The following is a 14,961-nucleotide window of genomic DNA, read 5'->3' as shown; positions in this document are numbered from 1 at the left end:
CCTCCTCGTTTCACAGCTAAAAGGACTGCTGATGCTGATGCCCTCAGAAAGGACACATCAGCAGGAGCATCAATACATTTGAAACCATGTCAGCACTCATCAGTAGCGGGCTGTGCACACACTGGTTTGCTTTTGTAGGGTCTCTTGAGTGCACTGGGTTCTACGCACTAGGTTTGTGGTGGCAGGGTCATTTTTAACTTCAGGGGAAGGAACCAGAGAGGAAGATTGCTTGACCTACCTGGTTCATCCATGCAGAACTGCTTTGCAGCATAGGGTCAAGTTTGTCAGAACACTTAGATCACACACAAAGAAATTATGGCCAAAAGAAATTTTAAACATGCACCAGAAAAAAAATAAAAACCCCACAGATACACACTCCAATGGAGAGAAAAAAATAGACACCATTTTTCAAATATGCCAAGCGATTTTGGAATCTCACACTCAAAAGTGATCTAAGCACTAAAAGCACCAGGACCTTGACAGGATAAATAGGGAAATGGTCCCAGTCTAATTCCAAAGTGCCCAGTGTCAGCAATGCAAGTGGTGTTGCAGGAGATCAGTGAATAGGAGGGGAGGGAACCTGCAGCAAGAAGAGGCAAAATGGAAGTGGCTGCCCAAGGGACCAGTACACCTGGCAGCAGCATGTTGCCCACTCTGCCTGCCATAGAGGGATGCTTTCCATCCCAACGTGGAGGTGGGATGTGCCTAGGTGGATGCATCTAGACTTTGTGGACTACAGAGGCAGGAAAAGCCAAATTTCCTTGCTGAAATTACCCCCAGAGGAAAATGGAGAGGCAGGAGGTGTGAGAACAACAGTGCTAAGGGGAGCCCATAGATGGAGCTGGCTGCCCCCAGGGCTCGGATCATTCCTGGGACACTGTCCTGTACAGTGATGGTTGACTGACAGAGAGCAAGGAAATGAAGCAGGTCTGAGCAGCACAGGGATCTCCTGGTGTCATGCAGAGCTACCTGCAGACCTGGATGCTCCAGGGGCTCTCAATCCCTTTGGCTCTGGCAGCAAACAGCTCTGAGCAGCTCCAGGAACAAGTTGCCTTAGCTTGATTGTTATTTGATTTACAGAAACATCAACACAGGGATTCCATCCAAACTTGACCCTTGATTTTTACTAAGCACAGGCTGCCATTTAGTTAGAAACACATGGGCTCTTTTTATTACAATTCCCTGGAAAAAAAACAGTGGTTTAAATTAAAGGGGAAAATATTTAGTGAAAAATCAAAATTTGCAGTCACACACATAGAGGCTCTAACGTTTCATAACCACTCAATTCCCTGCTTCTCCATCCCAGTTTCCTGCTCAGCACATCTCTACTTAAAAAGACCATCTCTAGTGAAGCCTACAGCCAAGGGCTTTGATTTGCTTAGGTTACCCATGTTGGCCATGTGGCCAGCCACATGGGGTCAAGACTTGCAGACTATGAAACACAGGCAGGCTCTTGAAGCCGCCTATGTTTGCACGGATTTCTTAACACATCCAGGTAGCTCGCACACCTCCAGGGCTCCAAGAGCTGAGACCTCACAGCTACTGCCCTTGAGGGCATGCAGTACTTGAAGCCAACAGACATACCACCTTTATGAGAATCTTGTTGTACTTTAGCTAAGACCAGAAATGCAGAGTTTCAGCCACACTGAAAGACCCCTGCACATACATCCACAAGTGACCTGAGCTCTTCTGAGCAATCCAAGATCTCTCTGCACCACTAAAACTGAGTGCACAGACACCTGAGGATCCTCATGCATCCTTCTCCTTCTGCTTTAAAACCCCCAGGAGAGGGCAGCTGAAACATTTAAAGCCTCAATTTGGTCACTTCAACAGGTGATCACAATCCTCCAGGAAGTGGGCCAATGCTCACAGGTTGTCTGTCCTACTGGTGATGTTGATGCTGCCTGAAAATCAAAGTGGTTTCACAGCCAAACCACAAGCTACAAACAGGAGAGGATCAGCAGGCCAGCGGGAAAGCACTGTTTTTCTTAGAACAGCTGCTGGATCTTACAATCAAGACTATCTGATAACACTGATGTCATGCTAGTAATGGTATAACTCTGTATCAGCCTAATGGCACAATGGGTTTATAAAAGGAGCAGTATATGCAGAAATACGCATTCATGCTTGCTAATCCCTCATAAGCCTGTAATCCTGATTCTTTCTTTTCCAAATAATAAGTGCAGGTCTATTAAGACCCTATCACTAGCTGCATACTAAATTCCCCTCTTCCTGCCTTGAATCTGCTGTGTACCCTACACATTGTGGGGCAGGGGGGAGACAGGCCATCCCTGCCAGCCCTCAGCCCCCTGTAATGATGACTGTGATGGTGCATGCTTGAAAACCCCACCCTGGGGTTTCTCCCTCACCTGTACCAGGGGGAGCACATGGAAGCAGGCACAGCTTCACTACAGCTTCCTTTCTGGAGGACCTGAGGATGCCTTCCAGAGGGCATTTCTGCATCAAAATGAAACTCATTTACTCACAGGCATGCAAGAAACACCCGCCAGTGTTTCACAGCCTCCTCCAGCCAGCCCTGGCAGAGTTTTTCACCCCCTTCTTGCCGGCTGTGTCCCAGTGCTGCCAAATCCCCACCTCCACCAGCATCCCCAGCCACAGATAGCTGCTTCCAGGGAGTCTTGGTATCAGACAGCATTTCATAACCATTCCCCAGCCACTGCATACATACAACCTGGAAATAACCCTTCCAGGAGTGACAAAGTAACAGTCACTAATTATACAATTAATTTATTCTTTGGCACTAATAAAAAAAATGAATTTGTGTTACAAAGGAGGAGAAAAAAATCCAAGGATTTGTTTAATTAAAACTATAATGTACTGAAAACCCAAGTAATTTTAATGATACAGACAATGCTGCGACTGTATAATTAGTAATTAATTACCTACAGAAATGACACTTTCTTTTCTTTAAAGCTATTCATTTTTCCTGTTTGTTTTTCTTTTTTTTCTTGCATGCGACTGTCTTCAGGGCACACAAATCATGGCAGCGAATTGCTGTGTGGCGCATCAGCTACCAACCTGGCTCTGTGTGCGATTCCTTACCTGCAGGCAGAGGTGCTGCATCCTCACCTCTCACATCCCGATCCCCACCGAGGAGCAATCGCAGGCCTCCCTCCCCAGCCTCCCTCTGCCTGTAACAGTCGCTCTCCATACCGAGAGTCCAGCAAAAGTGGGCAGCAGTGCAAATTGTGACTCCAGCCACAAAAAGCCGCTGGGACGGAGCTGACAGGCAGAACAGCTACAGCCTTCTGTAGAGGGAGTCAAGGAGCAGACTGTTAGCCCAGTGCTATATATATATTATGCTCATAAGTCCTGATGTTAACCAATGTTATATATATATTTTAAGTATTCATGTATTCATAGCTATAAAGGCCTTTTCTCTACTTGAGCTAAATTGTATAAGCGTGACCTACTGTCCCAGAAGGCTTTTTATTCATGTTAAATGGGTACTGAGATTACAGCGCTCCTTGGTAGTAGGTGCAGAAGCATTCCGGAGGAGACAGGAGAAGATGGATGGTCCTATTGAGGCTGAGCAAAGAAACCAAAAACATGAGACCCAAGCAGCTCTGCAGCACAGCTGGCTTTGCATCTGAAAAATCAGCTGGGAGGTTGGCTTACACTTGGGAGAAGGATGGAATATCCCTCAACCTTGTCCCTTCCCCAGGGAGGTGCTAACTGCACCCATGGACTGGGGACAACAGTACCCAGCACGCACCCCTTGCACACTCATGTCCCCAGTTCTGGTGGCTCCACCTTCCCATGGTGGTCCCTGACTGCTCATCGGTCCCATCTGTTCCCTGACCTGTAAGCCAGGGAGAGCGAGCCAGGCTGGCCTCTGTGGTGCTGCTGACAGCGATGCTTCACAAGTGCTCCATGCTGCATCTCCGACGTGCTCTTCCACCCTGCCCTGCTCCTTGGAGACAGTGTGCCTGCTCGCGTTGCCCCCCGCAAACAGTGCAATTTGTCACTGGCTCCCTGGTACCTACAGGAACCTCCAGCCCCATCATAGAGCCCAGATGCACCCTGGCAGCTCCCAGTTAATATTCAAGGGGAAACACAACCTCCTTGGAAAAAGCTCTGCATCAGCATCCTGCAAGGAGCTCCTGCGCCCTCCCTGCCCAGCCAGGAGATCACTGCAAATCACATCAGTGAGATTAGCAGGTCCCCTGCTCAGATCTTAACCTTTATCTGAGGCCTGGGGACCTCTCTGGCTGCTGGGTTTGAGTCTCATGGTCACACAGGCACAAATACTGAGATGTTCCCAGCCCGTCTGTTCATTCCCAGTGCACACCAAGGACAGCACCCAATTCATCAGAGATGCGTTACCTTCACACTGTCTTGGGAAGAAATCAGGACAAGACTGGCCTGGGTGGTGGTGCCAGGATGCACAGTGGTGGCCAGGGATGCTGGTGTCCCCTCGTCGGCTTTGATACTCCAGTCACTCCGACGCAGTCAGGGTGGAAGCGGCAGCGAGCTGGCTGCTGGCTGTTACGCTGGTGCCAGATGGTGGATGAGATTAAAAGAATTTGATTTTCAAATAATCCATAAACCTGGCTGAGCTAATGTCGTTTCATATGCATTATCTTGTAATCCCAGGGAAGAGAACATTTCAGAGCAAAGAGCCTTATTCTCCCTCCCTGCAAGGACTCTAACAAGCTATAGATAATCCCCTTTTTGTTGGAAGGTGCTTACAGGGGACCTACAACACCCAGAGCATAGCACAGGGGCTGCAGCTCTGCACTAGTGCCTGGGAAGAGGACAACCAGGCACCCAGCGCCACAGGGGCTGTCTTGCCCTGAGCTTCATAGGGGTGGCAGCAGCACATAGCAGGGCCTAGGGATACCTCGAACTCAGAACCCTGGCCGATAAGGGAAGATAAAGGAGGGATTTTGCCACTCCTGCCCCCTAACAGTGCATGGGAGCCCATGCTGCATCACTGGTGTGGCGGAAGGAGATACATCCCCTCTTCTAGGTAAACCCACTTTTATGCCCACTTTTGAGGATAAACCCCCAAAGCCCAATCCAAGTAAATCAAAGGTATGCCAAGCCACCCTGGGGAGAGGATCAGGTCCTCCCTGGTCACTGAGCCCCACAGCCAGCGTCTGGCGACCACACTCCATCTTGCAAGGTGAGGGACAGCATGCAGCTGAAACCTGGACACTGCTAGAAAAACACTCACTGCCCTCTCCAAAACAACTGCTGCACAACCAGGCCATAGGAAATTCATCCTCAGGGATTTCTTGCCTTCTCCTTGCCTGTGTCAAACACCTACAATCATTTTTTGCCCCTATCCCTACCCCATATGGATGCCCCCCCCTCTGCAACCCCATCCCTCCCTAACTCCTGCACAGTGCCCTGGGCAGTCCTCAGCACCCACCCTCCATCCTCAGATGCTGCCTGCCTGCTCCTTGCCTCTTTTCTCTGCCCTGGAGACTGCTTTGAGCCTCCGGTTACTTGTCAGGCCTCCCTGGAGCAAAGATGACCCTCTACCAATCTGGGATCCTTCAAGGTGCAAGGCACCAAGCTTGGGTACAGTGGTTAAAAATTGGTGACCCTTACTCCAGGCTCCCACGCTGGAGCCTGCAAGAGCTAGAGCAGGAGGTGATTTTAAGGGGAAAGGGAAGGAAAGCTCCACGGATGGGATTTCCCAGTCGCTGCCTGCCATCTAGTGCCTAGCACTGAGCTGTTTCACGGGCAGCAAGTGACATCCACCTTCACCCTCAGGGGAATTTAGCTCTTAAATTAGAGCCAGCAACATTTGTGCATCAGGTTCCCAGCGCTGGGGAGATCCCCACCGTGCTCCTTGCTCTGGACCAGGGCAGGGAGAAGGTTTTAGAGTCAAATAGCCCAAATCCTGGTGGGAACTGTCAGGGAAGACAGCCTGGGAGTGAGGGGAGGTGATGTTGTGTGCCTGCCTGGGTTACAAATGCAATGCTCAGCTACAGCAAGCTAACTAAACACAACACCTCTTGCTTTGCTGCACGCTGCTACCTTCAAGGTCGTGTCGTCATCATCGGCAGCTCTGATCAAAGCGGTGCACACAGGCATCACGTGAAGAATGCTACAGATGGGCTAAAAATAGGGAGACAAATGGAAGTGTGAGGGAAAAAGGCTTGTCATCTGTGCAGGAGACTGAAAATGTACAGAAAATCAGGAAACAAACAAAAATAATCAAGAAACACTGACTTTGTGACTCGGGTATCCTGGCACTTAGAGACACTACTGGAGTTTCCCACCCAGTTCCATCCATGGGCAGCCACTGCAGCAGGAACATGGTCCCTACAAGCCATTCATAGCCTTTGGGTTAGCACCAACAGCAGGTGATTTGGAGTGTTTTAAGGGCCTTCAGGCAATCTGGGAGGCTGATGTTCTCCATCCCTTCAGTAGGGGTATACCTGTGCTCACTTAGGGGCTGGTCATCTGGCAGCTTCTTGTCCCTCTGAAAAGGCTCTGATACCTTCCTGCCCACAAAGGCAGGACATAGCAGGCAGGACAGCTACAGGTCACCACAGTCCTGTTGCCAGGCAGAGAAAATTAAGGGATATGAAATCCAGAGGGGTCTGGGATAGACAACGTCCATCCTGCTCACTGCCTTCAGTCCCTGCTAGATCAGGAGCCTCTAGCACGCTGCTGGTAGGGCACCTTCTGCTGTGCCACATGCCCTACTTCTGCACAGGGGACAAGACTGGATGCTGAGCTGTGAGCGCAGGTGGAGCAGGAGTGGAAAAGTGGGTCCCCATGGGTGCCACCTCCAGCAGTCACTCATCCTACACCCTGAAACAGGGAACTACCTGCCCCTCCACACAGGGCACTGGTGGAATCAGACACCCTGAATGCCCACCCTCCCTCCTCACCAAGCCCCTTATCACTTGGCTGTCTGCTCCACATCACACCCCACTGCTTTCCTCAAGCTCATCCGACATTTGTAGCCTGTGCCATTTGCTAGTACCATGGCTCAGGAAACAATTTCTATTTTGCAGAGGGGCACGTTGGGTCTGACACAAATGGGCTGTGCTGGTCATCTGGAAAAGGCAGGCAGGGCAGGGCAGCAGCTTACAAACACGCAGAAACAGATTTACTGATTAGCACATGGCTCTGATTTCCTCCAATGCTTCCAGAAAAGCAATAGGCGACATTAACAAAAGGATTACTCAGAATTCAAAAGCAAATGGGATTTGTGACCCATTATATTAACTGGGGACTGGGGAAAGCTCCACAGAGAGAGAACACTGCCGGCAGGTCACCAAACCAATTATTAAGAGCTCACAGATCATGAAGCTAGATATATACACACATCAAGATAAATTTCTATTTGCCGGCAGAAGCAGGACGCTGGCTGAGCCACCCTCCCAACCCAGTGTGCTTTTTCTATGTGCCCATTAAACCTGGATTATATCTAGTTACTTTCCCCAATAATTCACTTCCCCCATGGGTTTAATGCTGTGGAATAACATTTGGGAGGGTAAAACCTGAAAGGAGAAATGTAATGGGCATAATTACTTTGATAGATGAGAGCAAGCAGAAAGCAGGCAGGCAGCACGTGGTGGGAGCAGGCCAGCAGCACACACACTCACCCCTGACATTGCTCACCATCCTCCCAGCAGCAGCACTGGCCTGTGCCTCATGTCCTGATATCCCCAGCTTCCCTCTGCCCAGATACTTGAGAGGGAGAGCAACCCTTAGACACAAGGTAATCTACCTCTGACATCAGCTCTCACCTTAATCTCCAGCAGAGATCATCTTAAACTGCAATTGTTAGCTGTAACATCTTTTCCTAAACTTTTGCCTTGGTTAATTACGAGATTGGATGCTCACGGTAGCCAGGTAAAGGGCCAGCTCCTGCCAGCACACTGTCTTGCTTCTGGAATAGGCTGTGATGGTGAGCCCTAAAGCCTTGTATACGCAGCATAAAGGCTTTATTGCCTTGCCTAGGTTTTGAAGAAGCTTCATTTTAATGTTGCTGAATAACCCTTCATAATTGAATTGAGAAATGCCCCTGGGTCTCCAAGCGTTGCCTATGAAGTCCTGCCAAAGGATTTTATACCCCCCCCAAGATCTGTTAGGGAAAAGTAGCCTTGACAGCAAAGCTGTAGCTAGAACTACCTGAAGGGGCTTCCTGCTGTCAGGATTTTGTACTCGCCTCACAAATTCCTGGCTTTGGTTTCTGAAGGGTTGGTGTTAAGGACTGGGTATTATCAGCAAAGCTTCTGGAGCAATTTTACCCCGAGTCCCAAGTTTCCCAGTAGCCCCCGTTCTTTTATATCCATTCTTACCTTTGCAGAGATTCACTCAAGCGTTGCCTCTGTCTGCCTCATTCTGTGTCCTTCCAACGCACTGGTTATGCCAAAACACGGGGGTGATTTCACAAGAAAAGGGAGGAAAAAGGTGTCCTCAAAACAAAAGGATGAGACCTAATCCACTTATATCACTAGTGACCTCAACCAGATTTTCCACACCATTTTCTGCTGGGTCTCTAGGCTGCTGTGAGCAGACCACTCCACACTGCATCCCCTGCAGACAGCTGAGCACAGCAGGAATGGGCAGCACTTGCAGAAACCCCAGGCGCTACCAGAAAAACTCCCTCCAAAGAGGCGGATCCCTTCCAACACAAGCATGAAGCTTGAACAGAAGAAAAGCAAAGTGACTGGTGCTGCTAGAGATGTCTTATCTTCCAGGAACAGGGAGTGAGCCCACTGGCTGCCCCAGCTGGGATACCCTAACTCCTACCCTCCCTGAGCCAGCCCACCCCTTGCCCGTGCATGGAGGGACGCAGTAGGGTGCTCCCTGCACCCGAGCAGCTCTCCCTGCTCTGACAAGCTCACGGCTGTATTTGGGAGCAATAGCATCTCTCCTCCTACAGGTTTTCAGAGAGTAGGAACCGGTATAGCCTGTGGCTCCAATGGCATCTCCCGGCTCTGCATGTATTTATCTTGCAAACATTGAAGCCTTTGGTTGCTTGGAGCCAGCCAGGAGGAACAACAAACAGCAGCTTCCTATTATGTGAGAAAGTGTGCAGTTCTGAACAGTTCACAGTGTATCACAAAACATGTAAGCAGGGCTCTGCTTAGAGCACCAATCCCCAGAACTCCTGCAGACAGGGAGTGGTATCAGCTAGGCAAGATTATTTTGTAGGGGCAGTAAAGGAAACCTGTATCTGTGAAGCTGAAAAGTGGTTTTATTAGGACTTGTTATCTCTCCTTTGCTGGAGGGGAGTCCTAGCATCAATTTGTCACAAAGAAAACCTTCATCTCTCTCTTCTAACGTGGTGGCTTAAGCAATGGCTTAAATGCCAGTGTTTTAGACTGCAACTGATCCTTCCATTTGTTTCTGCTCCTGGAGGCTTTTAACAACAGCTGCTGGACTGCATCACACCAGAGAAAGGTCATCTTGATGTCTCCTTCCCCCTTGGGGGGGGGGGGGATCTGGCTTTTGTGTATCACCCTCATGAATGGAAGCATCGTGTGCTGAAAATGGCTTTGAGGAGCAGAAAGTCTCTGCAGTCTAACTGCTCTCCAGCTTCTTCCCTGATGCACACAGTTGGGGAAGATAATGCTCAGACGCTGGCCCCAGCAGTCACAGCACTGATCTTACACTGGACTTCTTAGATGAGCCCCACATTGCTGCTCTCAAAGCACAGAGTCACAGGTCCTTTCCAAAACACCTCTCTGGTGCACACTTCACAGGAAAGCTCTTCAATTGATCTGACTGTGACTTGCACTAAAGAGCCACAGCAAAATCAGTGCCTTCCCAGGGACTTGCTGCAGCTTCAGGTTCTGATAGAGAAATCTCATGTGAGGAGGCCTTTGCCAAGGTGAGAAAAACCCTCCAGGCTTTGGGTGCAAACAAGCTCCAGACTCCCTCAGCACCCAAGCAAACACACATGCGGTTCTCCATCACGTTTGCAAAGGAAGTTTTGTGCTTCATGCTCAACACAAGTGAAACGCTCCCCCTGCTCTTTGTGCTGGACCACAGGTGGCACACTGCGGCTGTGCCAACTCTCTCCCAGCCACAACTCGACAGGTTTCTTCTGTTCCAGGAGAGAGAAAAGCACTGTCACAAAGGGTTTTAAGGCTTTGTGCTATCCTTTCAGTAGTTACCAGCAAAATATACCCCACCAGCCTGCCTGATCAGACTTCTGCAACTCTGCAAGGAGTATAGGTATAAGTTTGCACTGCGTGGAAAGACAGCCTGCATCCACTGAGTTCTCAAAGGAAAATAACAGCTTCAGTGATCTACCACAGGACCTCTGGGAGTAGAGGAAATAAGATACAAACCATCCTTTCTGCTAGGAAACCTGCATGATATCCTTCTGCCTTCCCTCTCACCAAGGCCGGAGTGGGGAGGAACAGGCTACACAGAAGAACTGAGCAAAAGCACTCATGTTGCAGGATCTGGGATTGTTTGCAGCAACTGGCTGAGGGCTTTTCAATAAAATCAACTGCGGGGTGGGGGGGGGGCGCTGTTCCTGTGCAGGCTGCAAGCAGGAATTTGCATTTTAGGTGATGAGAAAGCAATGATTTCAGCTTCCAGAAAAGACCAAGCTTCTCACACACCTGCTACCTCTAAGAACAAAGGCCTGAGCCCAAGGAAAAAAAAAAAAAAAAAAAAAAAAAAAAAAAAAAAAAAAAAAGGAGGCAGCTGTTGATTCCAACCTTTACAGTGCTGGAGGGAGCTACACCTCCCTCAGCACAGACAATGCCCAAAGACTTGTAGCTTGAGTAAGCCAGAGAATAAGAACTGCCTGGGTTTGAAGATCAGCAAGCTTTTAGTACAGCCTTTTCTCTCTTTTGTGCTCTTGGTTTTGAGAACAAATAAGCATTGATTAAACAGCATTTTACATGCTTTGAAAGTTTTGTTACAGCAACACACAGCCTGCCTTTGGCATGGGAAATGGGGCAGAGGCCTTGGCAAAGGGCATGCCCTAAGCCTGTGCCCACAAAGCTCTGCTCAGGGGCTGGGTGCTGTGGAGCCAGCAACAGCCTGAAATGGAGTGGCAGAGAAAAGCCTAATCCTGAGCTGACTGCACCCATGGGCCCCCAGGCTGGTGGAGTACAGCCTGAGGGGAAGGACTCACCTCTCCTCTCTGCAGGAGCTTTCAGTCCTGGAGAAGGCAATAGTCTCCCCTTCAGCAACATTGACCCCAGACAGCAGCTAAAAAATCTGCAGTTTTTCAGGCACATATTCTGCTCCGCATTTACTTCCTCTTGGCAAGTGCTCTCTCTGTTGCAGACACAGCCTCCTCACCAGGCCAGGCCTGCTTCAAGAAACCAAGTTTTGTTTTGTTGGTAATTTATGGCAAGCCTGCAGCTCCCAAACTGCCCAGTGTTCAAAAATAGAAGGCTGCTGTGCTACCCCCCCACCCCAATGGCTTGTGGAGTGATTAAGGATAGCTTTAATTTGAGGCCTGCAGCTCAACAGCTCCCAAAGGATTGATAAAATACATATAGCAATCTCCAGTTCCACCTCTGGAGGCTGAACTCTCTCCTGATGATTAAGGACAGCTATTTCCTCCCTCTCTCCCTGCCGCTGAAGAAGGCCGATTCTCTGCAAGGTCCAGCCAGCACTGGGCCCACACTGTGACTACCAAACAGCAACATTTACAACCAGAAAAAAACCTCCAAGAAACAGAACTGGCGCCAGAGAGGTGAGACAGCACCATATAAACCCAGGATACAGCTAAAAAATTGGAGTAACAGGGTCAGGCTACCTGAGGCAGACACAGCTAGGCTGGCTTAGCAGTGCTGGCCTAATGCACAGGGAATGGGAGCTGAGAACTCCCCAGAGCCACCTTTGAGGCTGCTCTCAGGAGGCAGCAACGCTAGAGCAGCCTTCCCGCCTCAGGAAAAATTAGCCTTGCTGCCCAGACAGAGAGCTGCTGCTCAAGTGTTACCCTCCCTTAGTGTCTATCTGCTATAGCTTGAGGCTCAAGAGGATGGCAGTGTGAGTGGGAAAGCAGCACTCATCTAACAAAAGAGCTGCTGCCTATTTCTCATGCATCTGTGTCCTCCACAGCTACCGCATATCACGGACTCTAGGCCAGAGGCAGCTCCAACACAGATTAGAAGTTAATATGCTGTGAATATCCCAGGTTCCATCTCCCCAGAAACCCACCTGGCCCAGCCTTGTGTCCAGGAGGGTCTGTTCCCACCTGAACACACAGATAACCCTCCAGTGCTGCTCTTATTAAAGAGCAGGTACCAGAGACAAGCATTAGCCATTGCATAGAAGAAACCATTTGAGCTTGAGACTATGACAGGAGTCTGGTGAGGAAAGCAAACCTCACGGGTTCCACAGCCCCAGGGAATCGCATGCTGGGGAGAGGAAAAGATCACAACATCCATTTCCAGAAGAGGTGGAGGAGAAGGATTCAACAAGAGCAAAGAACTCCCTCATTCACTTCCGAGTATAAGTTTTAATATTTATTCAGTACAGGCCTGGTGAAGAGAACTGGGAAATAAGGCAAAGGCAAATTATCCTCCAGAGCCCAAGCTAACATCTCATACACACAGACCATGCAAAGCAGCAGCTGTGCTCCTCCCTGGAGTCACATCCCACATCTTCCCCATCTGCTGGAGCACAACCTAACGCTTACAAGTCCAGAAGGAATCGATTGACTTTTTTCAGGTATTCTGACTTCAAGTAATCTCCCAGCTCGTCCTTTGTGACCCACAGATAATCTTCCTTCAGCTCAGCCTGGGAGAAATCACTGCTTTGGAGGAAGGCTTTGAAGAAGAATACTTTGGCTCCCACGTTATCCTCAGTCCTGATGGCCCTGGGGAATTTATACTTGTAAATCCCATATGGTGCATTCCCCAGGATTTTGGCTTGAATGTGATCTCCTGCAAGATGCCAGCAATGCAAGATAAAGAAAACAAGGCATAAGAACACAGAGCAACAGTAACTGCTCTCCTGTAGTAACAAAAAGGCAGCATAACCGTCTCCTTGTATCTGGTTCAGACTGACTATTCCCTCTTCGTAGCAGAAATATTGCCAATCATAAGCCTTTTCTCATGAAAAAAACAACTTGTCTGGAGTCCAGCAAGTCCTCTCAGAGTGAGAGAGGGAGGGAGAGGGTATCAAGCCTTGCCAAACCACAGTGAAAAGCAAAGAAACGTGGGTTTGCCATCACCCATCTGCCACAAAAGCTGCTACAAGGCAACAAAAGGGAAAGAGAAGCCGTACACCTGGAGCAAGCCTAGACCATTCATTCAGGAGGCATCTGGTGATGCTCCAGCATCAGAGCATGAGGGCCAGACCCAGCACTGCAGCTGCTGGCAGCGAGAGATCCCAGCTCACAGTCTGCCAGCCCCATCAGCCCTCTGCACACTGCAGTTGCTCTGTGACAGTATGCAGTTACAGAGCTGATTACCCAGGATCACAGCTCTTGCCAGTAAGCACACCCCATTGAGCTCCATCCCTCTGCCATGAAATGCCTTTTCCCAGCAGATGGAAAATGATTTCACTACAGCAGATGGCAAATATCCCTCAGATAGGGCACAGGAAGAAAACCACTAGGACAAACAGGAGGGAGGGCTAGGCACACAGCAAACTACACACCCAAAAATGTAGCCATAGCTCGCTCAGCTGTGCTTCGCAGTGTCTCTCCAGGCTGCCATTCCACTTGAGGCAGGAGCCACAGCTCCTGGTTACCGAGTTTTTGTTTCACCAAAAGCATCAGGTTACTGTCCAGCTTCCTGTTCAATGACGTTCGATTGTTGTTTTTATCAGCATCTGCCAAAAACCAACACATGTTGGAAACAAAGTCTCCTGGCAGCACTGCTCTGATCCCCTTGATTCATCAACCCTCTGCATCTCCCACCCTTCCAGCAATAACACACAAACATGGATACACAGAACAAAACAAAAATCTAGACAGAAATGCTCTCAGTCACTCTGGAAGCCAATGCACGATTCAGCTAGAACCCACTGTTAGACTGTAGTCTGTTTCATTTCTAGAAGGAATTTATGGCAAGCAGCCTAGATCTCTACCTTGGCAAAGATAAAAAAGAGCACTAGGCAGAGCTTGGGAACCAAAAGACAAAACATTTTTCTTGTCTGGAAACAACATCCCTTTACACCATTTTGCTCTGCTAAGGTTGTGTTGAACACACACATCTTTGCAGCATGGGAACACCAATTCCGTTGTCAGCCAGTTAATTCATCGTGTACTAACAGCACTGCCACAGAGCCAAGGCTCTCTTTAAAACAAAAAAAGACTCAGCAAATGCCTTCCCTCCACTAAACTGCACTTAGCTGTACAAGAAAGACCCAGCAAATACTCTCCCTCTACTGAATTGCACTCAGCTGTGTTTGGCAAACAATCAGCGTGTTCTTACCCACCACAAACCTCAGCCTGTACCTGTTATCCGTGGAGCAGCTTTGAACTGCAGTAACTTCTGTTCCCACTTGTCCTCCAGGTCTTGAGCCATGATGACTGTTTTGCCAGGTGCTTCATCATCATCATCATACATGCTTTCCTTCCTCCTCCTGAGCTGCTCCTCCTCCTCCAGCCTGCGAATTTCATGATCTGAATAGTGGCTTTTCTCCAGCTCTATCTAGAAGGGCAATGCAGAGAATTCTTAAGCTGCCAGCACTATGGGCTGGAATGGGCACACAATTGTACCCCAGCGAATGCAAGACGATGGGAATTTCTCTGAGATCAAACAGGACTTTCCCGCTCGAGGCAGGAGCCTCTAACAGGGACACCAACAGCGTTGAGGAAGATCACAGAAGCCCTACCAAGACCCACGACACCTGGTGCAGGCAGCAAATCGCACACAGAGCACTCGGTATCAACTTCATGGCGGGGAGCAACATCACCCAAGGTGCCCCCGGACTGGCTGTGCAGGGCCATGAGCTCCTCCGTAGCCTGTCACCCCCCACCCCAGGGGCTGGCAGCCGCTACCCGGGGCCCGGCGCGGCCGGCACGCCCCCCGGGGG

The 14,961-nt window shown here is 49.5% G+C and overlaps 2 protein-coding genes and 1 long non-coding RNA gene across 3 annotated transcripts in view; all 3 read right to left on the bottom strand.

The window, feature by feature from the left end:
* Positions 1 to 371: 371 nt before the first annotated feature.
* Positions 372 to 6,890, bottom strand: LOC104834558. Its single transcript, XR_774638.1, has 3 exons — positions 6,013 to 6,890; positions 4,348 to 4,514; positions 372 to 3,269 (listed from the first exon to the last, which is right to left on the bottom strand). It is a non-coding gene; the product is annotated as an uncharacterized LOC104834558 (long non-coding RNA).
* A 5,523-nt stretch (positions 6,891 to 12,413) lies between these two features.
* The window catches only part of MRPL46 (mitochondrial ribosomal protein L46), a 2,849-nt gene continuing 301 nt past the window's right edge, over positions 12,414 to 14,961 (bottom strand). The window contains exons 2-4 of the mRNA XM_010571975.1: positions 14,381 to 14,576; positions 13,579 to 13,752; positions 12,414 to 12,860 (exon numbers count right to left, since the gene is read on the bottom strand). Of these exons, the coding sequence (XP_010570277.1) occupies positions 12,610 to 12,860; positions 13,579 to 13,752; positions 14,381 to 14,576 (621 nt within the window). The 3' untranslated portion in view covers positions 12,414 to 12,609. The remainder of the gene's footprint in view (positions 12,861 to 13,578; positions 13,753 to 14,380; positions 14,577 to 14,961) is intronic.
* The window catches only part of DET1 (de-etiolated homolog 1 (Arabidopsis)), a 28,549-nt gene continuing 28,088 nt past the window's right edge, over positions 14,501 to 14,961 (bottom strand). The window contains exon 5 of the mRNA XM_010571983.1: positions 14,501 to 14,576. Within this exon, the coding sequence (XP_010570285.1) occupies positions 14,573 to 14,576 (4 nt within the window). The 3' untranslated portion in view covers positions 14,501 to 14,572. The remainder of the gene's footprint in view (positions 14,577 to 14,961) is intronic.

This window comes from Haliaeetus leucocephalus, unplaced genomic scaffold (genome assembly GCF_000737465.1).
Source record: "Haliaeetus leucocephalus isolate CR32 unplaced genomic scaffold, Haliaeetus_leucocephalus-4.0 Scaffold339, whole genome shotgun sequence".
In the NCBI taxonomy this organism is placed as follows: domain Eukaryota; kingdom Metazoa; phylum Chordata; class Aves; order Accipitriformes; family Accipitridae; genus Haliaeetus; species Haliaeetus leucocephalus.
Note: the sequence above shows the minus strand (reverse complement) of the source record. Positions and strands in the feature narration are given on the sequence as shown.